This window comes from Salmo salar, chromosome 22, assembly GCF_965601325.2.
Source record: "Salmo salar chromosome 22, fSalSal1, whole genome shotgun sequence".
NCBI classification, from domain to species: domain Eukaryota; kingdom Metazoa; phylum Chordata; class Actinopteri; order Salmoniformes; family Salmonidae; genus Salmo; species Salmo salar.
Window position 1 is genome coordinate 51,273,297 of NC_138312.1, and position 24,639 is coordinate 51,297,935.

At 41.9% G+C, this 24,639-nt stretch overlaps 1 protein-coding gene across 5 annotated transcripts in view; it reads left to right on the plus strand.

The window, feature by feature from the left end:
* Nucleotides 1-24,639, plus strand: part of LOC106583657 (TOX high mobility group box family member 2) — a 227,539-nt gene that overhangs the window by 173,364 nt on the left and 29,536 nt on the right. For 4 of the 5 annotated variants that reach the window (XM_045705770.2, XM_014168098.3, XM_045705769.2 and 1 more), the window contains 2 exons: nt 16,036-16,275; nt 18,611-18,841. In XM_045705770.2, the coding sequence (XP_045561726.1) occupies nt 16,036-16,275; nt 18,611-18,841 (471 nt within the window). The remainder of the gene's footprint in view (nt 1-16,035; nt 16,276-18,610; nt 18,842-24,639) is intronic. The other variant, XM_045705771.2, reaches the window with a different exon arrangement.

Consider the following 24,639-nt stretch of genomic DNA (forward strand, 5'->3'; position numbering starts at 1 on the left):
TAGTTAGGTTTTAGATTTACGTCAATAACTTCTATCGTGTTTACCAGGTAGTACTAGCCTGCTATAGATTTTCTGCAAAGGGATTGCTACTCTATTCTACCCTCTTTATTCAAATAGAATACATTATGGGTTAATGGTATAAAACCCATTTCTCTATCTAGAGACCTTCATTCTCAGTGATTGGTTAAAAGGATTATAGCGTCTCTTGGGAAATGATAGATCAATTTCTTTAGTTTAGTTTTTTATCAATGTTCGACACGCATGACAAAGGATGTATCTTATATATTGTATGAAATATTACAATAAGCTCGGATAGATGATCAATGCCTCCAAAACAAATGGGGAAAAACATGTTTGTGTTTGATAGCCCTGTGAAACCTGAGCGAAAGAGAGAGAGAGCGAGAGAGAGAGAGAGAGAGAGAGAGAGAGAGAAAGTGAGAGAGTGAGAGTGAGAGTGAGAGAGAGAGAGAGAGAGAGAGAGAGAGAGAGAGAGAGAAAGAAAGAAAGGAAGGCCTGCTTCTTAAACAGCTTTTCTTTTCACCTTTCGCGATTATTTATTTTCAAATAGTCCTTCAGGCTAATGTTCCATTTTCTTATTTCACAGGCCCTTTTTCCATAAATGAAGCATTGTCGTAATAAATCATTGGACAAACAGAGACTTGTGCAAACCCTGAAAGGTCTAAAGATTTATGTAACACATTCATGTTTTCCACTTCCTCATTTTAGTACTCCACTGGTAAAGCTTGGCTAATAAAAGGTCCTATTAATATTTCCTGTTGCTAAGCAACCACCAGCAGTCAAGTAATAGCATTCTGGTGGAAAAATAGATGACCGATAAGGAAAAATTCAATTATTTTATCATCTCCTGGGAAAAGGTGCCTTATTTCTCTGGCAATGTGATATGAAACTGTAGTTGTATATTATGAAGAAATATTTGAGCGAAATAGAAAGTTATTTCCAATTTCATTGTGTCAAATAGGACTTTAAATTCATAGCTGCTAGATGGCTAGAACTAATCTTTTTCTTATTTCTGATAAAGTCACTTAGCTATAAGATTAATTAAGCTAATCAAGGGATAAGGTATGGAATACATTTTATGTTTCTTAACCTCTAAAAGCCTAAGCCTTTGGGGGTGGGAGTTCTACTAAGCTCACGTATGGAATTGTTTTAAGATGGTCATACCATGGATCATTTAGCTATTTGATTTTGAATAATAGGTCCCCTGTAGGTATATACATATATTAAAAAAAGGGATAGAATATAGAATTTGGCCTTTACTACTATAGTCCATAGAATTGCATTGAGTAACACATTCATAAATGGCAAAAAGACAGTCAAAAAAATGTATCATAAGGAATAAGGTTTTGAAGTGTCTGTCCTACAGGATATCTAGGAGACTTAAGAAAGCTCAGGAACTATTATATTTTTTGGACACATATTTAACCTTTTTTTTGGCATTTAACTACCTCCATAATTCCATACATTGTTTCAACTGGTACCGGGTTACCTTCAGACAAGTCCCGTGACTCTTGTAGGGGCCGTAAAGCAAAACGGAGAACACCATTGTGTTTGTGAGAATCTCACTTTTTATTAGTTTGTAGCCCAAACAGTTCCGTCGCTACAGACAGACGTTGGCACATCGGCAGTACTGACTTCAGACGAGTCCCTTGGGGGTTGTGGGGGTCATTCGCAAAACGGAGAACATCATCATATTAGTTTCTAGGCCAAACCATTCAGATGCTACAGACGTTTTCGTGAGAAGACCGATTTTCGTCTCTTGATCTGACAAACACCGCTGCAGCTCAGCCACCTTCCACCACAGATGCGGAATGCCGGCATAGGTGGATGCAGTGGATTGAGACACAGCCCATCTCTAGCTTAAACTGCCGGATTTTGATGGGGATTTTTTTATTATGTTACTTAGACTGAGGCACGGGTACGTCAATAGACTCAATCATGCACACCCTCGAAAATAGTGTAGGATTGCATGTATAAGCATATTATAACACAAGCCAGATCCATTGCATTACAGACACATAAGAGTGTTCATACATAATATCATTTTTTTTCAATAGGTTGATTTCAATTAATCTATTGTGTTCATTGATTCATTTCAATTACATTTCCATTGGTTGTTTCATCGTATGCCACTCTGTCTGTGGTCTGAGTGCCTACCTACAGCCCACTCATTTCACTGTATCATATCAGTGTGGTCAGGAAAGGTCAATGCAACAGAGTGGAAGTAAAAACATATCTCCAAACAAATTATGAGAACTCATAGAAAGCTTTCAATTCCTAAGTGCAGCTAGATAGAGTGTTGACATATCATCATGTTTATGCCCATCACCCGAGTTGCCCATTTGGGTGGCTTTAAAGCCTCATTAGGCAAAAAACAACAACAATGTGTGATAAATTGTACCCCATTCCCTGTACAGTGCATCCTATGGGCCCTGGTCAAATGTAGTGCATTAAATAGGGAATAGGGTGCCATTTTGGGATGCAAGACAATGATGACACCAAACAACCCAGCTAGCACATTTGGTTCCTTGGAAGTTGTGGCAATGTATGCTTTTGGTTTTCCATTGGTTCTGGGAATGAAGCCATAAGTTTCCTGATCGGTAAAACTGAACGTTTTTTAAACGTTCTAAGAACAGAAGTGAACATTTAGCCTGTTCTGGGAATATAGATTTTTTAGGTTCTGAGAACGTTTTACTAATGGTTCCCTGAAAGTTTCCTGGGAGGTTTTATTAACATTCTGAGAACGGAAATTATAGGTTAACTGGAGGTTTTTGAAACTTTCTCTGAATGTTTAAATAAAACCTCTAACTTATTTTGGGTTAACTTTTTTGGAACTCAAAGCACAGATAGGACAAATTAAATTAATTTCCTTAGACAATAATCATACAAAAACAAATTCTTATTTACAATGACGGCCTACACCGGCCAAACCCTGTTGACGCTGGGCCAATTGTGCACCACCCTATGCTACTCCCAATCACGGCCGGTTGTGATACAGCCTGGATTTGAACCAGGGTGTCTGTAGTGACACCTCTAGCACTGAGATGCAGTGCCTTAGACCACTGTGCCACTCGAGAGCCCCCCACATACTTAGCTGTTCATTTTAGTATTTTCAAACAGCCCACATTTCAAATCAGATCAAATCAAATTGTATTGGTCACATATACGTGTTTAGCAGATTTTATTGCTGGTGCAGCAAAATGCTTGTGCATTTCAAAGGAAACAAGCTTTCATTAAGTTCAGGTGTGGCCAATTAGTAGGTGCTGCCAACACACCAGAACACACTTAACAAGATAGAGGATAGAGAGAGTTTTGTTGATGCTGAGAACAGAATGTATATGTTTTTAAATAACGTTCTTATAACATTCTCTGAACGTTACTTATGTTTTCTTGTAGTTTTTATGGAACGTTTTCTTGACGTTCTCTGAAAAGTTTTAGAACATGACTTTAAATAGAACCACGAGGAAACCTGTAGGAAACGTTATACTGATGTACTAAAATTCCCCCCCAAAATGTTGTTTCTTATCGTTCTCTCTGAACTATTTGAGAACCTTCCCAACGTCAAACCAGTTAGAGAACGTTCCTAGAACATTACCAAAATTGAAATGAAATGTAACCATGTTTGAACTTTTAGGAAACGTTCTGTTAAAGTAATGAAATAGCAAGAAAAGAACACGATTTTGTCAGGTTCCTTAAATGAGCTGAGAATGTTTCAAAGCCAAGCAACTATCCTGCATCATTCCCAGAACGTTGTGGGAAGGTTGTATGCAAAATAACCATAGGACAACCACACTCTCACCAAGCTCTAACAAACATATGGTTCTCAGAACGTTGTGTGCTAGCTAGGAAGACTCAGCTGCAGCAGAATATGGACCCAGTCCTGTGATGCAGTTACATAGATAAAGGATTTCATATTTCATATTACATTCAGCCACAGGCCCCTGCTGCAGCTTATCATCCCATGAAATCGTGTCCATATTGCTCGGTGCCATCTATCAGCTCATTCTGTTTTATTTGGAGGAATATTCACCCCTGTTGGCTATTGGAGAAGATCCCACATGATCGCAGCTTCCCCCACTTCCTAATGTCCCCTCCAGTGAATAATGTCCCCTCCAGTGTATAGTACTACTTTGGCTAATAGGATGTGCAACTGTAATAGTGGGCAGATCCAAAATGGTGACACTATCTCAGCTATACCATTGACATTGCCCTGTCAGATGAGCCTATTCAGGCATACAGTATGTCAGCTACTCATTGGTATGGCATTTCTGCAGTTGGCTCTTTGAAGGTCCACAGTTGCAATAGGTGAAGAAGGTGCCTGTCAACAACAAGTGAAGACAGTGTGTGAGGAGTTAACACTCTCGCAAATCACCTCCTGGTTAACTTAATTGTTGCTGTGACTCCCTCCCCCCTGTGTGAAAAGTGTCTGTGTGTGTGTGTGTGTGTGTGTGTGTGTGTGTGTGTGTGTGTGTGTGTGTGTGTGTGTGTGTGTGTGTGTGTGTGTGTGTGTGTGTGTGTGTGTGTGTGTGTGTGTGTGTGTGTGTGTGTGTGTGTGTGTGTGTGTGTGTGAGAGAAAAGGGGGTGGGGGACGTATTTGACTGTTAGTTGAGGCCCTCATTAGAAGAAGCAGAGCTGCTCCGAGTCTGCATCCCAAATCACACCCTATTCCCTACATGTACTACTGTAGACCAGAGCCCTGTGGCACTAGTGCACGGTGCACCGAGGAGCGAAAACAGGTGCCATTTGGGACACAGACTCAGTCTTATAGGCAGTAGCATGGGTCCCCGCAGCTCCTGGCATGTCAGACAAGACGTTTGCTCAGATGCTCTCCCTTTGTAAAGGTGGAAGACAGTCATGTGATGAGGTGCTTTGAGAGAGAGAGAAAAGGGGCCCGCTGACATTACCAATAATGAGGAAAACAACGGTGGAAGATGCCGAAGGGGACACTACAACATTTCACATCTGCAGCTCACCATTTTGAAGGTAGTTGGTGGTTAGTAGTCACTATTCAGTCATATGTGGTAGAATATCAACCCTCTTTTTTATGATACCTGAAGCACTCCAATTTGTTCCTATTCTATTTGTTCCTATTCTATGCACATTGCTGTTGTAGTGCAGCCAAGCTTGGGAAATGTGCTTGCACCTATCATTGCCTTATTAGTGACTCTGTCTCAGCATATCTTCAAAGGAGAGACTTAGTGGCTTAAAGTCCTACTCAGGGTGGCTCAGGTGTGTTTAAATCAGTGCTGGTGAGACAAACTCAGCTGCTCTCAACTCAAGGCTAATTCCATGCTTCTATATGGAGTGCCAGTTTGTGTACACTGTACAGGTCCTGACTGAAAAACATCCACATGGTTTTTTAAAATCTCTCCCCAGAACCTTGACACTCAGGGATGACAGAAAGATAAAAGAGACACTTGGAATGTGTGGACGCATTGGAACTGAATTCCGCATGCTTTCGTTCCAATGTCATCGTGAGACATTATCAGCTTCATTGAATTATTTTCTGATACCGCTCATTTGAAGAGCTTTTGCCATTTCTCAGCCAAAGGGAGTGAACGAAGTACAGTATGTTCATCTTTGATTGGCATCCAGTTGGAGTGATCGGAAGTTGTTCGCTTGGTTATTGCTTAGTAAATACAGGTGACCTTTGCCATGTAAATGCAATGAATTCGATGTAGTATTTACAGCTAATTGGGAATGACTGAATTCATTAACAAAGAGCTACCGTATTACAGTTCCTTTCACACAGAATGCTCATTTCTGTCTAGAATGATAACCTACCTCGGGAATTGTCTGCTTCAAATTCCAAATAGCCCATGGATCCAATGTTCCAATACATGGAATACTTGAATTACTTCCTTTATCACAAGCCTTGCCTGTCTTTTTTCTTCGTGAGCGTCCAAGGCATGGTCTGCTTATCATACTTTATTACTTTGCATCCCTCTGATGACGCTCAGAAACCTAAAGAACCAGCATCAGGCGGTTTGCCTTTTTTTGCTTTGAGTCTTTAAGCAGCGTATGATTTCTAAATGCACTTTCTTATTAGTGCTCCTGGCCTTTTTTAAATGACCCTACCAGTTATATAGAGGCTTGATGAGGTTCAGAAATGAATGGAGGGAAAGGAGGAGGGGGAGGAGGGAGGGAAGAAAAGAGCTTTGAGGAAGAGTGCTGTTCGCGCTTTGCCCCAGAGGGCGAATAAGGAGTTTTCTTTGAGGGCTGGGTGGTAGGCAGTATGAAGGCTGGGTGGTAGGCGTTATGAGGGCTGGGTGGTAGGCAGTATGCGGGCCGGGTGGTAGGCAGTATGAAGGCTGGGTGGTAGGCAGTATGCGGGCCGGGTGGTAGGCAGTATGAAGGCTGGGTGGTAGGCGTTATGAGGGCTGGGTGGTAGGCAGTATGAAGGCTGGGTGGTAGGCGTTATGAGGGCTGGGTGGTATGCAGTATGAAGGCTGGGTGGTAGGCAGTATGAGGGCCTGGCGGTAAGCATTATGAGGACCTGGCGGTAAGCATTATGAGGGCCGGGTGGTAGGCAGTATGAAGTCCTGGGTGGTAGGCGTTATGAGGGCCGGGTGGTAGGCAGTATCAGGGCCGGGTGGTAGGCAGTATGAAGGCTGGGCGGTAGGCAGTATGAAGGCCGGGTGGTAGGCAGTATGAAGGCTGGGTGGTAGGCGTTATGAGGGCCGGGTGGTAGGCAGTATCAGGGCCGGGTGTTAGGCAGTATGAAGGCTGGGCGGTATGCAGTATGAAGGCTGGGCGGTAGGCAGTATGAAGGCTGGGTGGTAGGCAGTATGAGGGCCGGGTGGTAGGCAGTATCAGGGCCGGGTGGTAGAGAGTATGAAGGCTGGGCGGTAGGCAGTATGAAGGCTGGGTGGTAGGCGTTATGAGGGCCGGGTGGTAGGCAGTATCAGGGCCGGGTGGTAGGCATTATGGGGGCCGGGCAATAGGCGATATGAGGGCCCAATAGCTGGCTGGCTGGCTCCCCTACTACCTAAGGTGTGTTTGCTGTTGCTGTTGAAGTATCAGTCTCGAACGCAGCCCTAATTAAAGCTGTCACGGCTGGGCGCCTGCAGAGATAATGTTCTATTATTATAGTAATTTGTTTCAATTAAACGCTCAGTGATTTTACAATAACAATTGTGAATCTGAATCAGTGAGACATCACTCTCAAACAAGTTGGCTCCAATCAGGGAGGGTGTGAACAGGGGATTGAAGGCTTAGTTAGTCTGGGCAGTAAAGTAGGGGCGCTATTCAATCACACTGCGTTTGTACATTGTGTGAAAATGCTCTCTTCAGCCAAAGGAAGACATTGAGACCATCTTCCGCTCATGCTGTTTCTCTGTTTGACATGACAGTGCTATGTATGGCCACACATACTGACAGTGCTATGTATGGCCTCACATACTGACAGTGCTATGTATGGCCTCACATACTGACAGTGCTATGTATGGCCTCACATACTGACAGTGCTATGTATCGCCTCACATACTGACAGTGCTATGTATCGCCTCACATACTGACAGTGCTATGTATGGCCACACATACTGACAGTGCTATGTATGGCCACACATACTGACAATGCTATGTATGGCCATGCATACTGACAATGCTATGTATGGCCATGCATACTGACAGTGCTATGTATGGCCACACATACTGACAGTGCTATGTATGGCAACGCGTACTGACAGTGCTATGTATGGCCACACATACTGACAATGCTATGTATGGCCACACATACTGACAGTGCTATGTATGGCCACACATACTGACAATGCTATGTATGGCCATGCATACTGACAGTGCTATGTATGGCCACACATACTGACAGTGCTATGTATGGCCACACATACTGACAATGCTATGTATGGCCACGCATACTGACAATGCTATGTATGGCCTCGCATACTGACAGTGCTATGTATGGCCTCACATACTGACAGTGCTATGTATGGCCACACATACTGACAATGCTATGTATGGCCACACATACTGACAGTGCTATGTATGGCCTCACATACTGACAATGCTATGTATGGCCCCGCATACTGACAGTGCTATGTATGGCCACACATACTGACAATGCTATGTATGGCCATGCATACTGACAGTGCTATGTATGGCCTCACATACTGACAATGCTATGTATGGCCACACATACTGACAGTGCTATGTATGGCCACGCATACTGACAGTGCTATGTATGGCCCCGCATACTGACAATGCTATGTATGGCCACACATACTGACAGTGCTATGTATGGCCACGCATACTGACAGTGCTATGTATGGCCTCACATACTGACAATGCTATGTATGGCCCCGCATACTGACAGTGCTATGTATGGCCACACATACTGACAATGCTATGTATGGCCCCGCATACTGACAGTGCTATGTATGGCCACACATACTGACAATGCTATGTATGGCCATGCATACTGACAGTGCTATGTATGGCCACACATACTGACAATGCTATGTATGGCCACGCATACTGACAGTGCTATGTATGGCCATGCATACTGACAATGCTATGTATGGCAACGCGTACTGACAGTGCTATGTATGGCCACACATACTGACAATGCTATGTATGGCCACACATACTGACAGTGCTATGTATGGCCACACATACTGACAATGCTATGTATGGCCACACATACTGACAATGCTATGTATGGCCACGCATACTGACAGTGCTATGTATGGCCACACATACTGACAGTGCTATGTATGGCCACACATACTGACAATGCTATGTATGGCCACGCATACTGACAGTGCTATGTATGGCCTCGCATACTGACAGTGCTATGTATGGCCTCGCATACTGACAGTGCTATGTATGGCCACACATACTGACAGTGCTATGTATGGCCACACATACTGACAGTGCTATGTATGGCCATGCATACTGACAGTGCTATGTATGGCCACACATACTGACAATGCTATGTATGGCCACGCATACTGACAGTGCTATGTATGGCCACGCATACTGACAATGCTATGTATGGCCACGCATACTGACAGTGCTATGTATGGCCACGCATACTGACAGTGCTATGTATGGCCATGCATACTGACAATGCTATGTATGGCCACACATACTGACAATGCTATGTATGGCCACGCATACTGACAGTGCTATGTATGGCCATGCATACTGACAATGCTATGTATGGCCACACATACTGACAATGCTATGTATGGCCACGCATACTGACAATGCTATGTATGGCCACACATACTGACAGTGCTATGTATGGCCTCACATACTGACAGTGCTATGTATGGCCACGCATACTGACAGTGCTATGTATGGCCACACATACTGACAATGCTATGTATGGCCACACATACTGACAGTGCTATGTATGGCCACGCATACTGACAGTGCTATGTATGGCCACGCATACTGACAATGCTATGTATGGCCACGCATACTGACAGTGCTATGTATGGCCACACATACTGACAGTGCTATGTATGGCCACGCATACTGACAGTGGTATGTATGGCCACGCATACTGACAGTGCTATGTATGGCCACGCATACTGACAATGCTATGTATGGCCACGCATACTGACAGTGCTATGTATGGCCACACATACTGACAATGCTATGTATGGCCATGCATACTGACAATGCTATGTATGGCCATGCATACTGACAATGCTATGTATGGCCACGCATACTGACAATGCTATGTATGGCCACGCATACTGACAATGCTATGTATGGCCATGCATACTGACAATGCTATGTATGGCCACACATACTGACAATGCTATGTATGGCCATGCATACTGACAATGCTATGTATGGCCACGCATACTGACAATGCTATGTATGGCCACACATACTGACAATGCTATGTATGGCCACACATACTGACAGTGCTATGTATGGCCACGCATACTGACAGTGCTATGTATGGCCACGCATACTGACAGTGCTATGTATGGCAACGCATACTGACAGTGCTATGTATGGCCACACATACTGACAGTGCTATGTATGGCAACGCGTACTGACAGTGCTATGTATGGCCACACATACTGACAATGCTATGTATGGCAACGCGTACTGACAGTGCTATGTATGGCCACACATACTGACAATGCTATGTATGGCCACACATACTGACAGTGCTATGTATGGCAGCACTTACTGACAATGCTCTGTATGGCAACGCATACTGACAGTGCTATGTATGGCCACACATACTGCAATCCTACCATTCCAATACAATACTACAACGAGCAAATAGTCCATGCATAGTGGTGGTCCAGTCAATGTTATTTTTCACAGCTAGAGCCATAAAACCTTGTATTCAATCAATCAATCAAATGTATTTATAAAGCCCTTCTTACATCAGTTGATGTCACAAAGTGCTGTACAGAAACCCAGCCTAAAACCCCAAACAGCAAGCAATGCAGATGTAGAAACACAGTGGCTAGGAAAAACTCCCTATAAAGGCCGGAACCTAGGAAGAAACCCAGAGAGGAACCAGGCTATGAGGGGTGGCCAGTCCTCTTCTGGCTGTGCCGGGTTGAGATTATAACAGAACATGGCCAAGATGTTCAAATGTTCATAGATGACCAGCAGGGTCAAATAATAATAATCACAGTGGTTGTAGAGGGTGCAACAGGTCAGCACCTCAGGAGTAAATGTCAGTTGGCTTTTCATAGCCGATCATTCAGAGTATCTCTACCGCTCCTGCCGTCCCAGCAGGTCTGGGACAAGGTAGCACGTCCGGTGAACAGGTCAGGGTTCCAGCAGGTCTGGGACAGCAGGTCTGGGACAGGTAGCACGTCCGGTGAACAGGTCAGGGTTCCAGCAGGTCTGGGACAGCTGGTCTGGGATAGGTAGCACGTCTGGTGAACAGGTCAGGGTTCCAGCAGGTCTGGGACAGGTAGCACGTCTGGTGAACAGGTCAGGGTTCCAGCAGGTCTGGGACAGCAGGTCTGGGATAGGTAGCACGTTCGGTGAACAGGTCAGGGTTCCAGCAGGTCTGGGACAGGTAGCACGTCCGGTGAACAGGTCAGGGTTCCAGCAGGTCTGGGATAGGTAGCACGTCCGGTGAACAGGTCAGGGTTCCAGCAGGTCTGGGATAGGTAGCACGTCCGGTGAACAGGTCAGGGTTCCATAGCCGCAGGCAGAACAGTTGAAACTGGAGCAGCAGCACGATATTAGTATTGGGTCCTAAAAGTGGTCCTTTGTAGCTCAGCTGGTAGAGAATGGCGCTTGTAACCCCAGGTTAATGATTTCGATTCCTGGGCCTGCCGTTATATGTAAAATATGCATTGGATTGCATGTGTTATATGTTCATATTGTCTCTGTGTAGCTTTAGCCCTCTAGTTATTGGGTCCTAAATACAATTACACATATGGAGAGGATTTGAATAATGTGAATTAATTCTTAGGACAAAAAGTAAGAAGTATCCATTCCATACTGCCTCTCTCTGTGAAGCTCTAGCTCTCTAATTTCCTTCAATGTGGCATTACAGTTGCTGGTCAGATCTCCTTAGCTAAATCATATGGTGCAGGCAATCTGAGCTGCGGCGAAACCATTTCAAAGGTAAAGCTAGAGGATCATAAGCTTTCTGATGTCCCGTCATAATTGGAAAGCTTTTGTTATTTGACTCCCATTTCACTATGATGCACAGGATGTGAATACAAAACATGGCAACCATAACAACAGCGGAGAAAGGGGAACAGATTCGCCCCAAAGTTTTGTCCGGCTTGCCTTTGCATCACAGTTAGGGTCAGCTGGCTGTTCATTCTGGACGTTGGAAATGCAATATCAAACTGTCTCCCAGACGTGTGTGTGCGTGTGAAATGTGTGTGTGTATGCATACATACATGTGTTTGTGTGACTTCTACATCAAGAATAAAGCAAAATTCTCCTTTGACAATGGAGATGGCTAATTTATTACATCATCGGCCGTTGCATCATCATTGCCCTATTAGAATAAAGAGAACATGTTGTCTGTCTGTCCTGGGGGGGATGCGAGTCAGACAGTAATGGTCAAATGAAGCCTGTTACCCAGACAGCACCCCCCCCCCCCCCCCCGTACAGCGATGATACCGTTTATGAATTAGCATACAGTACCTATGGCAACAGGCAACCTTTGTGAGATTCCTTCATAATGTTTGTACAGCCATCACCCACCTACTTTATTTAGCTCAGGGTGACTGCTTTCTCTCGCTCTCTCTCTCTCTCTCTCTGAGTCTCTGAAAGGGCGAACAGAAAACACTCCAAAACGTTTAATAAAAGCGCCTTTAAGATAACTATTTTGTTAGACATCTGTTGGGAGTGTAATTATGAGACTTGTGATCATGATGCATTGCACTAATAGGGTTTCTACATGTAGTGTATGCAATATGGTGTTCATATCTTAATGGCGTGAAATGTAAAAGGTAATACTATACTGAACAAAAATATAAAACGCAACATGTAAAGTGTTGGTCCCATGTTTCATGAGGTGAAATAAAAGATACCAGAAATATTCAATGAAATATTTCTCTAAAATGTTGTACACAAATTTGTTTACATCCCTGTTAGTGAGCATTTCTCCTTTGCCAAGATAATCCATCCACCTGACAGGTGTGGCATACCAAGAAGCTGATTAAACAGCATGATCATTACTCAGGTGTACCTTGTGCTGGGGACAATAAAAGGTCACTCTAAAATGTGCAGTTTTGTCACACAACACAATGCCACAGATGTCTCAAGTTTTGAGGGGGCATGCAATTGGCATGCTGACTGCAGGAATGTCCACCAGAGCTGTTGCCAGATAATTAAATGTTCATTTCTCTACCATAAGCCGCCTCTAACGTCATTTTGACCTGACTGCAGTTCGGCATCGTAACTGACTTCAGTGGGAAAATGCTCACCTTCGATGGCTACTGGCAAGCTGGAGAAGTGTGCTCTTCACAGATGAATCCCGGTTTCAACTGTACTGGGCTGATGGCGTCATGTCGGCGAGCGGTTTGCTGATGTCAACATTGTGAACAGAGTGTGGTGGGGTAATGGTATGGGCAGGCATAAGTATGGACAACGAACACAATTGCATTTTATCAATGATAATTTTAATGCAAAGAGATATTATGATGAGATCCCGAGGCCCGTTGTTGTGTCATTCATCCGTCGCCATCATCTCATGTTTCACCATGGTAATGCACGGCACCCTGTACACAATTCCTGGAAGCTGAAAATGTCCCAGTTCTTCCATGGCCTGGATACTCACCAGACGTCACCCACTGATCATATTTGGGATGCTCTGGATTGATGTGTACGACAGCGTGTTCAAGTTCTCGCCAATATCCAGCAACTTTGCACAGCCATTGAAGAGGAGTGGGACATCATTCCACAGGCCACAATCAACAGCCTGATCAACTCTATGCGAAGGAGATGTGTCACGCTGCATGAGGCAAATGGTGGTCACAGATACTGACTGGTTTACTGATCCACGCCTCTACCTTTTTTCTAAGGTTTCTGTGACCAAGAGATGCGTATCTGTATTCCCAGTCATGTGAAATCCATAGATTAGGGCCTGATTCATATATTTCAATTTACTAATTTCCTTATATGAACTGTAACTCAGTAAAATCTTAACAATTGTTGAGTTTATATTTTTGTTCAGTGTATTTACAAGACGCGTCCTGTACGGCTCCTTAATCTTTAGAGGACCAAATTCAATTTCTTTGAATTGATCACTTGCAAAATAAACTACAGTGTACGTTGTATATGTTTACCTTATAAATGGATGAATCCCCTTAGTTTCAATTGACACGATGCTTCTGCTGTTTACTTCTCAATGTTCCTTTTGCTCCCATAATTGCTATTTTCTTGTGTTGGCATGGTTTTGGTGATTGCACAAGGGAACACAGTCGATACAGTGTTTGCACACACTATTTGAACCCAGTGCAAGGTGTACTTACCTTAGTGCATTCATTCAACTCATTTCTCACAAAGAGACGCCGTTTATTTGCAATATATGAAGAGAAGAGAAAATATTTTGGAAATTAGCTATTTTAAGAGTTTAGATTTGTAATAAATTCACAGTCTGAAGCTCCTGACATGTAGAAATACTACAACATCCTGCTTTCCAAGTGACTGATCAACTAATCAAAAGGTTTATAAGGTCGTATTTTGTATAATATAACTATCTGGCTTTTATGCCCCATATTTTACATTTGAGCACTCAGCTTTAATGAAAAAGGAACTAGAATTGAAGCAAATGCTACGAAGAACCAGTTAGAATATGAATTGTGGCAAAATGTGTCTATACTGGATTCCAAACAAATATCATGAATTATTCATGTTTGATTGAAAGGGAAATTATTGAGTAGTCTGCTATGGCCTCTTCTTCCTCAAACAATAAGAATTAGATGGGTAATTCCTCTTGTCCCAAGAACCCCTCCACAGTTCTATTAAAACAGATAGAGCCCAATAGGAAACTACAGAGGACCCCTGTACCTTGCCACTCTACTATTTTTCTGTTCCACAGGTCTCTTTTGTTTGTTTATATGAAACATAGTGTGCTCAGATTAAAGGGTGATGATTTCACCCAGAGGCTGTTGCTATGGAAATAGGTCTGCTGTAGTTATAATAGGCCATTCATGTTTGATTAATTGTTTTTTCAACGCTTCTTGGTTTGTGAAGACCCTTAAAGAGCAGCTCCACCGAAAATGGAAAATTAATGGATTTTTTTTTCTTTCTCTTTTTTTGCTAAAGCTATTCACCATGTTTGAGAAGTGGAGTGATGGTGTTTTGAATTATGATTTAAGGTTGGAAAATACTGTTTTGTGTGGGGTGAGGTTAAAGCGTGGTTATTTGAAATGCAAAAGGAATGTCTTTGTTCAGGCAGCTTTTTGTAAGCTGCTGCCGAGGCAAACAAAAAAAATCTTACGTCCTGTAAATATTTTGGGGGTTTTCAAAGCAAAGTCTGTTAAACATTACATTACCAGTACATTTTATTCTCAGCAACCTACTGAGGCCAATTATGATTACAGCGCTGCAGACCCTTCATCTCAGAGGCTCTACTTGTGTTTATCAAGGTCTCATATGCTAGGGCCCCTGCAATTAGATCTTTTTAGCACAGCACTAATGTGTAATGTATTATTTAACTCATGAATGTTTAACAGGGCTTATGAATGCTAGTTGATCCCTTTCTGATCTGTAAATTGACAAACATTCCCCGGTTATGCTTGCATTAAGGCCTGCTTTGGCTCGTGTATGTCCTGATAGATTTTGAATGTATTTTATTTTAGATCTGTTAGACTACTCAGGGTGTTACTTTATGAGGACTCTCTTTAATCAGTTGAAGCATGTATCCTCCTTTAGTGGGTCAACTTCCAAAAATGAACTTGGAAGTGCAGTGTTTTTTCTACTTGAATGACCAACCAGAGTAATTTTAGTCTATAGGCTAATGTTCTATGAGCAGAGCTTGTGCTCTGAACCATCCTGGTAGTGGAAAATCAGAGTAAACGTTGACCATGTTGGGGGTCCCAAATGATTCTAATGATGTCGTACAGTGGCAAGACGCCTCCCACCTCACTTTGAAAGTGGTTATGTGATTCATTCAGTTGGGTTTGGAACAGATAGTCTTTGATTGCTGGTGTGATTGTTGGTGTGATTAATGATACTGTATGTTGTTCAAGGTCATTTGCACCTCAGTACTAGACTTGACATTCAACACATCAAATCTTGCCTCAAAGCAAAATCAAGATAAAAATAGCCAGAAAAGTGCAATTTAGTGGAGGACCTCATGGTGTATGTTTCAATCGTGACTGAGGAGAGTGGGAAAATCAAGATAAGTTGGCTTCCGACCAGTCCTAAGGAGATCAGTGGGACCAGTGAACCCGGGAATGACACACTCACTTTCTTTGATCTCCTACCTACCGTTTTCCCTCCTTAACGCAAGCGTCAAGTTTTTAGGCAAATTGGGAATATACTGTACAATTGATGAAGTTAAAGTAGTAAAGCTGGTCTTCTTCTCTCACCCAGATCCAGGAGATGACTCGCCACGACGGCTCACATTATGACCTCAGCCGTCACAACCCCCATCTGATAAACATGTCACCTAGGATACTGTCCCATCAGCCCATGAGTGCACTGTCCCAACTGAACTCTCAGGTTGGCCGGAGCGCACTTACCCATGGTTCTCCCTCACCTCCTGGAAGTAAATCAGCCACACCCTCTCCCTCGAGCTCTACACAGGAAGAGGAAACCGATTCCCACCATAAGGTACTGATGTGGCAATGCTTCTTTGATTTCGCTGAACCTAGGGAAGGTCAGGGTGTTGCTGTCGTTGGTGTTGGGTGTTGCACGGCTGAAGGAAATTGTCAAATAGTGGTTAATCTATAACTAGATTTTTTTCCAGACAGGATTGTGTGACTTGCTGTCACGTTGTTGAATTTGTGTATGTATGGCAGAATGACAGTGAATTTATGGCAATTATTCAACAAGCTAGTGTATTTCTGAGAGCCTGCGTATCTCCAATCTCAAAGGTAATAAAGGACCATCTGGTGTTTTTTTTATATTGGCTTCAAATCCTAGTTCAAACTGAAAGTAATGCAGCTTTTATTTTCCTTTTTGTTATAATTGTTTTGCTGTCTAAATTATTTCACTTGAAATGTTCCTGTTATCTCACCATGTCACCTCCTTAATTGCACATTGTTAATTGTCACATCAAGAAAGGATCATGGAGAAACAACTTCTTACTCCCTTTCCAGATTTGTTGTGGATATTCTTTTTAATTCCCTTGTTGCTTTATGTATGTTCACATAACTGGTATTATTGTTGTTCTCTAGGCCCTATCCATAGCGATACTTTATATTGCAGCAATGGCAACAGGGATGCATTTGGATGTTTTTGTCTGTATTCGTCTGTAATACGTCTGTATTAGATATGGGAGATAGAACTTGAGGCAACATACTGTAGTTCCAAACCAAATGACTTGAAGCAGCAGTCTTCTATACTGTGTACTTTAGTGTTCTAGACCTCTACACACCTATCAATAGATGTGTTTCTCCGCTGTGGGGTAAACAAGTTGAAAAGGACCGGAAAGCTTGAGGGAGTATATGTGTGCCTCAATCCCTCACAGCTCTTTCATTTGAAACAAGGACACAGGAATAAATACTCAATAAGTGACATTAATTTAATTTATGTAAATCCATACAACAGAGCATACAAAAATGACTCACCAATCAGGGCTCTCATTGGATTTGTTTCCATTTACCTGGGGGATTAGAAAAGAAGAACATGAATGTATAATTGAATCCGGGGGGTTCTATAGTGTTGTTGCATATTTATCAGCCCCTCTGTACACAAGCACACAGTGATGCAACGTTAGACCAGCACATTTTCTGCAACACAATATTTTCTCCACCATACAAGCTCCCCACTGTGCATGACTGTCCATGTATGAATAAAAAACGATTACCATCAGTATATAATTCCATTAGCCTCCAATGTATTCAACATCCACATCAAAGCTAGCAGAAACAGAGGTGATTTTGAATACATTTTGCTCCGTTGCACAAAAGTTGGAATCTATTATCTTAATGAAACTCTTTAAGAAGACTGTCGTCGGGAATGTTAGGTGAGAAATGTACAGTTTTACCTAGTAAAATGCGTTTGTGTTGTTTTGATAAATCATTTTTGACAATGTAAACGACGTATTGCTGAAGAAAAAAAAAACAGTTTAAGTTGGAATAGATAATGGAAGTGTTATATTAGATTTGAGAGATTGAATCTCAGTTCCTGTTCATAGAGTACAATTGTAAGTCGCTCTGGATAAGAGCGTCTGCTAAATGACGTAAATGTAAATTCAAACCAAGAGAGTATTATTAGTATCATACTGTAAATACATGTTCTACAAGTAAATACAATGTTCTGTGTTTGATGTGAACAGGTTTAGCTCGTTACATTGAATGTTTCTTTACTGAGAATTCTAAATCAAACCGAGCACTACTGTAAATCCTAGTTTAAGAGGGGAGTTGTTTGCAATTTCTTTTTTCACTGTGGTCTCAATTACTTGCAATGGATTTAATCAAACAGTCATTACGATGAAAATGGAGTCTAAATTAGTTTTCTTTTGTTTTTCGCAGCAAAAGTTCATAAACATTATTGTCTATTAACTTAGTAAGAAGATAAGAGGTAAGTCATACTTATGCTTACACTGGACTGGCAACTCATCTCTTGATGTAAGCTTGTTTGAGCTGTCTGGTGGGCATTGACACGGATGAGTTGGCACACTGACCATGTTCATTTGTCTACGTGAGCCAGTGAAATGTTACCAACGGAAGGAGCTGTGCACTGAGGTGTGAAGTAAGAGGAGTGGGGAGCGTCTTGTCACTGTGTTCTGTTGCTCTCCTCAGGTAGTAGAGAGGAGAATGTACATAATGATAGCCTACCATTGTGGAGAGCACTGTCGAAAGGGAACAGTTGAAGTTTTCTGCGTTTCTTACCCGTGTCATACAGTATAATTCTCTGTGAGTGAGCAGTTGTCTTCTTGTTCAGTCTTCAAACATAAAGACAGGAGATACAAATGCATAGTTTTTAAAAAATCTTCTTCCAGATGACGGGCGAGAAGCGGCCTTCCTCAGAGATGATGAAGCCCAAGACCAAACCGCAGAAGAAGAAGAAGAAAAAGGACCCCAACGAGCCGTCGAAGCCCGTGTCAGCCTACGCGCTCTTCTTCAGGGACACCCAGGCAGCCATCAAGAGCTCCAACCCCAACGCCACCTTCGGGGACGTGTCCAAGATCGTGGCCTCCATGTGGGACAGCCTGGGGGAGGAGGCAAAACAGGTACACACACAAATACATACACGTTTATACACACACACACTGAACACACACACCCACACACTCCGAAATGAGTGTGTAACGGTTGTCGTCGGGAATGGAGGACCAAAATGGAGCAGGAATGTGGATGCTCATCTTGAATTTATTTGAAAATAAAGTGAACACCAAAATAACAAAAAAAACGAAGAACTCGCGAACAACAAAACAGTCTTGTCAGGCACACTCAGCAAAACATAAACAATCTCCCACAAACACTAAACCAAACACATACCCATATATAGGACTCCCAATCAGAGGCAACGAGAAAACACCTGCCTCCAATTGAGAGTCCAACCCCAATAAACCAGACATAGAAAGGCAAAAGACCAGAGACCACATAGAAATACAAACAAAGAACATTACCCAAAAACCCGGAAATAATAAATCAAACGCCCTACTAAATAAACCACCACCCCGAACCACATAAAACAAATACCCTCTGCCACGTCCTGACCAAACTACAATAACAAATAACCCTTATACTGGTCAGGACGTGACAGAGTGGATAAAGTTTTGCAGCTCTTAATGACATAATTGCATTCCTGATATAATAACATGAACTTTAACGCCATAACACTTTGACAAACATATATATATATATATATATATATATATATATATATATACAGTTGTGGCCAAAAGTTTTGAGAATGACACATTCATTTTCACAAAGTCTGCAGCCTCAGTTTGTATGATGGCAATTTGCATATACTCCAGAATGTTATGAAGAGTGATCAGATGAATTGCAATTAATTGCAAAGTCCCTCTTTGCCATGCAAATGACCTGAATCCCCCAAAAACATTTCCACTGCATTTCAGCCCTGCCACAAGAGGACCAGCTGACATCATGTCAGTGATTATCTCGTTAACACAGGTGTGAGTGTTGACGAGGACAAGGCTGGAGATCACTCTGTCATGCTGATTGAGTTCGAATAACAGACTGGAAGCTTCAAAAGGAGGGTGGTGCTTGGAATCATTGTTCTTCCTCTGTCAATCATGGTTATCTGCAAGGAAGCACGTGCCGTCATCATTACGTTGCACAAAAAGGGCTTCACAGGCAAGGATATTGCTGCCAGTAAGATTGCACCTAAATCAACCATTTATCGGATCATCAAGAACTTCAAGGAGAGCGGTTCAATTGTTGTGAAGAAGGCTTCAGGGCACCCAAGAAAGTCCTGCAAGCGCCAGGACCGTCTCCTAAAGTTGATTCAGCTGCGGGATCAGGGCACCACCAGTACAGAGCTTCCTCAGGAAGGGCAGCAGACAGGTGTGAGTGCATCTGCACGCACAGTGAGGCAAAGACCTTTGGAGGATGGCCTGGTGTCAAGAAGGGCAGCAAAGAAGCCACTTCTCTCCAGGAAAACATCAGGGACAAACTGATATTCTGCAAAAGGTACAGGGATTGGACTGCTGAGGACTGGGGTAAAGTCATTTTCTCTGATGAATCCCCTTTATGATTGTTTGGGGCATCCAGAAAAAAGCTTGTCCGGAGAAGACAAGGTGAGTGCTACCATCAGTCCTGTGTCATGCCGACAGTAAAGCATCCTGAGACCATTCATGTGTGGGGTTGCTTCTCAGCCAAGGGAGTGGGCTCACTCACAATTTTGCCTAAGAACACAGCCATGAATAAAGAATGGTACCAACACATCCTCCGAGAGAATCTTCTCCCAACCATCCAGGAACAGTTTGGTGATGAGCAATGCCTTTTCCAGCATGATGGACCACATTGCCATAAGGCAAAAGTGATAACTAAGTGGCTCGGGGAACAAAACATCAATATTTTAGGTCCATGGCCAGGAAACTCCCCAGACCTTAATCCCATTGAGAGCTTGTGGTCAATCCACAAGAGCCGGGTGGACAAACAAAAACCCACAAATTCTGACAAACTCCAAGCATTGATTATGCAAGAATGGGCTGCCATCAGTCAGGATGTGGCCCAGAAGTTAATTGACAGCATGCCAGGGCGGATTGCAGAGGTCTTGAAAAAGAAGGGTCAACACTGCAAATATTGACTCTTTGCATCAACTTCATGTAATTGTCAATAAAAGCCTTTGACACATGAAATGCTTGTAATTATACTTCAGTATTCCATAGTAACATCTGACAAAAATATCTAAAGACACTGAAGGAGCAAATTAATATTTGTGTCATTCTCAAAACTTTTGGCCATGACTATATATATATATATATATATATATATATATATATGATCAGTCAAACACAACATAAAGGTACACAAGATAAAGGTAGACAAGATAAAGGTACACAACATGAAGGTACACAACATGAAGGTACACAACATGAAGTTACACAAGATAAAGGTACACAACATGAAGGTATACAACATGAAGGTACACAACATAAAGGTACACAACATGAAGGTACACAACATAAAGGTACACAACATGAAGGTACACAACATAAAGGTACACAACATGAAGGTACACAACATGAAGGTAAAGGTACACAACATAAAGGTACACAACATAAAGGTACACAACATAAAGGTACACAACATGAAGGTACACAACATGAAGGTACACAAGATAAAGGTACACAACATGAAGGTACACAAGATAAAGGTACACAACATGAAGGTACACAAGATAAAGGTACACAACATAAAGGTACACAACATGAAGGTAAAGGTACACAACATAAAGGTACACAACATAAAGGTACACAACATGAAGGTACACAACATGAAGGTACACAACATAAAGGTACACAACATAAAGGTACACAACATAAAGGTACACAACATGAAGGTACACAACATAAAGGTACACAACATGAAGGTACACAACATGAGGTACACAACATGAAGGTAAAGGTACACAACATAAAGGTACACGACATAAAGGTACACGACATAAAGGTACACAAGATAAAGGTACACAACATGAAGGTAAAGGTACACAACATAAAGGTACACAACATAAAGGTACACAACATAAAGGTACACAACATAAAGGTACACAAGATGAAGGTACACAACATGAAGTTACACAACATGAAGATACACAACATAAAGGTACACAACATGAAGGTACACAACATGAAGGTACACAAGATAAAGGTACACAACATGAAGGTACACAAGATAAAGGTACACAACATGAAGGTATACAACATGAAGGTACACAACATGAAGGTACACAAGATAAAGGTACACAACATGAAGGTACACAAGATAAAGGTACACAACATGAAGGTATACAACATGAAGGTACACAACATAAAGGTACACAACATGAAGGTACACAACATAAAGGTACACAACATGAAGGTACACAACATGAAGGTACACAACATGAAGGTAAAGGTACACAACATAAAGGTACACAACATAAAGGTACACAACATGAAGGTACACAACATAAAGGTACACAACATGAAGGTACACAAGATAAAGGTACACAACATGAAGGTACACAAGATAAAGGTACACAACATGAAGGTACACAAGATAAAGGTACACAACATGAAGGTAAAGGTACACAACATAAAGGTACACAACATGAAGGTACACAACATAAAGGTACACAACATAAAGGTACACAACATGAAGGTACACAACATAAAGGTACACAACATAAAGGTACACAACATAAAGGTACACAACATGAAGGTACACAACATGAAGGTACACAACATAAAGGTACACAACATGAAGGTACACAACATAAAGGTACACAACATAAAGGTACACAACATGAAGGTACACAACATGAAGGTACACAAGATAAAGGTACACAACATAAAGGTACACAACATGAAGGTACACAACATAAAGGTACACAACATGAAGGTACACAACATGAAGGTACACAACATGAAGGTAAAGGTACACAACATAAAGGTACACAACATGAAGGTACACAACATGAAGGTACACAAGATAAAGGTACACAACATAAAGGTACACAACATGAAGGTACACAACATAAAGATACACAACATGAAGGTACACAAGATAAAGGTACACAACATGAAGGTACACAAGATAAAGGTACACAACATAAAGGTACACAACATGAAGGTACACAACATAAAGGTACACAACATGAAGGTACACAACATAAAGGTACACAACATAAAGATACACAACATGAAGGTACACAAGATAAAGGTACACAACATGAAGGTACACAAGATAAAGGTACACAACATAAAGGTACACAGCATGAAGGTAAAGGTACACAACATAAAGGTACACAACATGAAGGTACACAACATAAAGGTACACAACATGAAGGTACACAACATAAAGGTACACAACATAAAGGTACACAACATGAAGGTACACAACATGAAGGTACACAACATGAAGTTACACAACATGAAGGTACACAACATAAAGATACACAACATAAAGGTACACAACATGAAGGTACACAACATGGCCAACCTTCTCTTCAGGTGTTTCTTCCAGCCAGAACCATGGAGGCCTACAGTATATCGAAGAAACAGTGTATTTACAATAATCCCAATGTAGCTTGATGTCAGTAAACACAGTCATCTCTAGCCAACACCTCACGCGTCTGTCAGAACACGAGCTCCATAGAATCTCCTGTCAATGAGAAGAAATGTTATATCCACACGGTAGTCACTGAAAACAATAGTTAAACCAACAACAAACCTTAGACAATCATCTTTGTTCTAGCCATAGATGGGGAGGCAGAATAAAGGCTCATGTCAAAGAAAATCAATATCTCATTTGTAGTCACAAATAGTAGCACATACATCAACCTTAAAGTGATGATTCACTTCAAAATCAAAATGTGTCAGATGTTTCCAGACCTCGTCCATATAGCTGCATCTATGCTACTGATGGTGTGGATATGGACTGATCTCATTAATAGATCAATTTTTAAGCCTGATACATCTGATGAACTTTGATTTCGGGCTGAACTGTCAACTTAATATCGAATTTATTAGGATCTGTCCATTTCAGCCCATGGGAGGGGTTTGTAGGAGAACTGAATGCTCCCAGATTGTTTCAATGCAGTCTGTTTTTAATGGCATGAAAATGTCCTTATTTTCCTTGATTTGAACTTTGAACTGTGGAACACGTACAGGTACAGCAACAGTATCATTTCCATGCATTTCATTTTAATATTTAGCACCTTTATTTACCAATAAATGGTGAATTCTGTGAAACATTGCAACATACGAATTGCACCATAGATTAAAAGGGTTGGAAACAAAACAACCAAAGACTAGATACCATATGGAGAGCTCTATCTGCAAAAATATTATTCTGAGATAATTGGCTTTGAAGTTCTGAACCCTCATTGGTTTGAATGGTGTCAGCAATGTTTATCTTGTATTCTTTTGAACTTAACAACATGCATTGCGGTATTTAGAGTAATACAGTGCATTCGGAAAGTATTCAGACCATTTGACTTTTTCCACATTTTGTTACGTTACAGCCTTATTCTAAAATTTATTAAATTGGTTTTGTTGCTAATTTATTAAAAATACAAAACTGAAATATCACATTTACATAAGTATTTAGACCCTTTACTCAGTACTTTGTTGAAGCACGTTTGGCAGCGATTACAGGCTCGAGGCTACAAGCTTGGCGCACCTGTATTTGGGGAGTTTCTCCCATTCTTCTCTACAGATCCTCTCAAGCTCTGTCAGGTTGGATGAGGAGCGTTGCAGAGATGTTCGATTGGGTTCAAGTCTGAGCTCTGGCTGGGCCACGCAAGGACATTCAGAGACTTGTCCCGAAGCCACTCCTGCGTTGTTTTGGC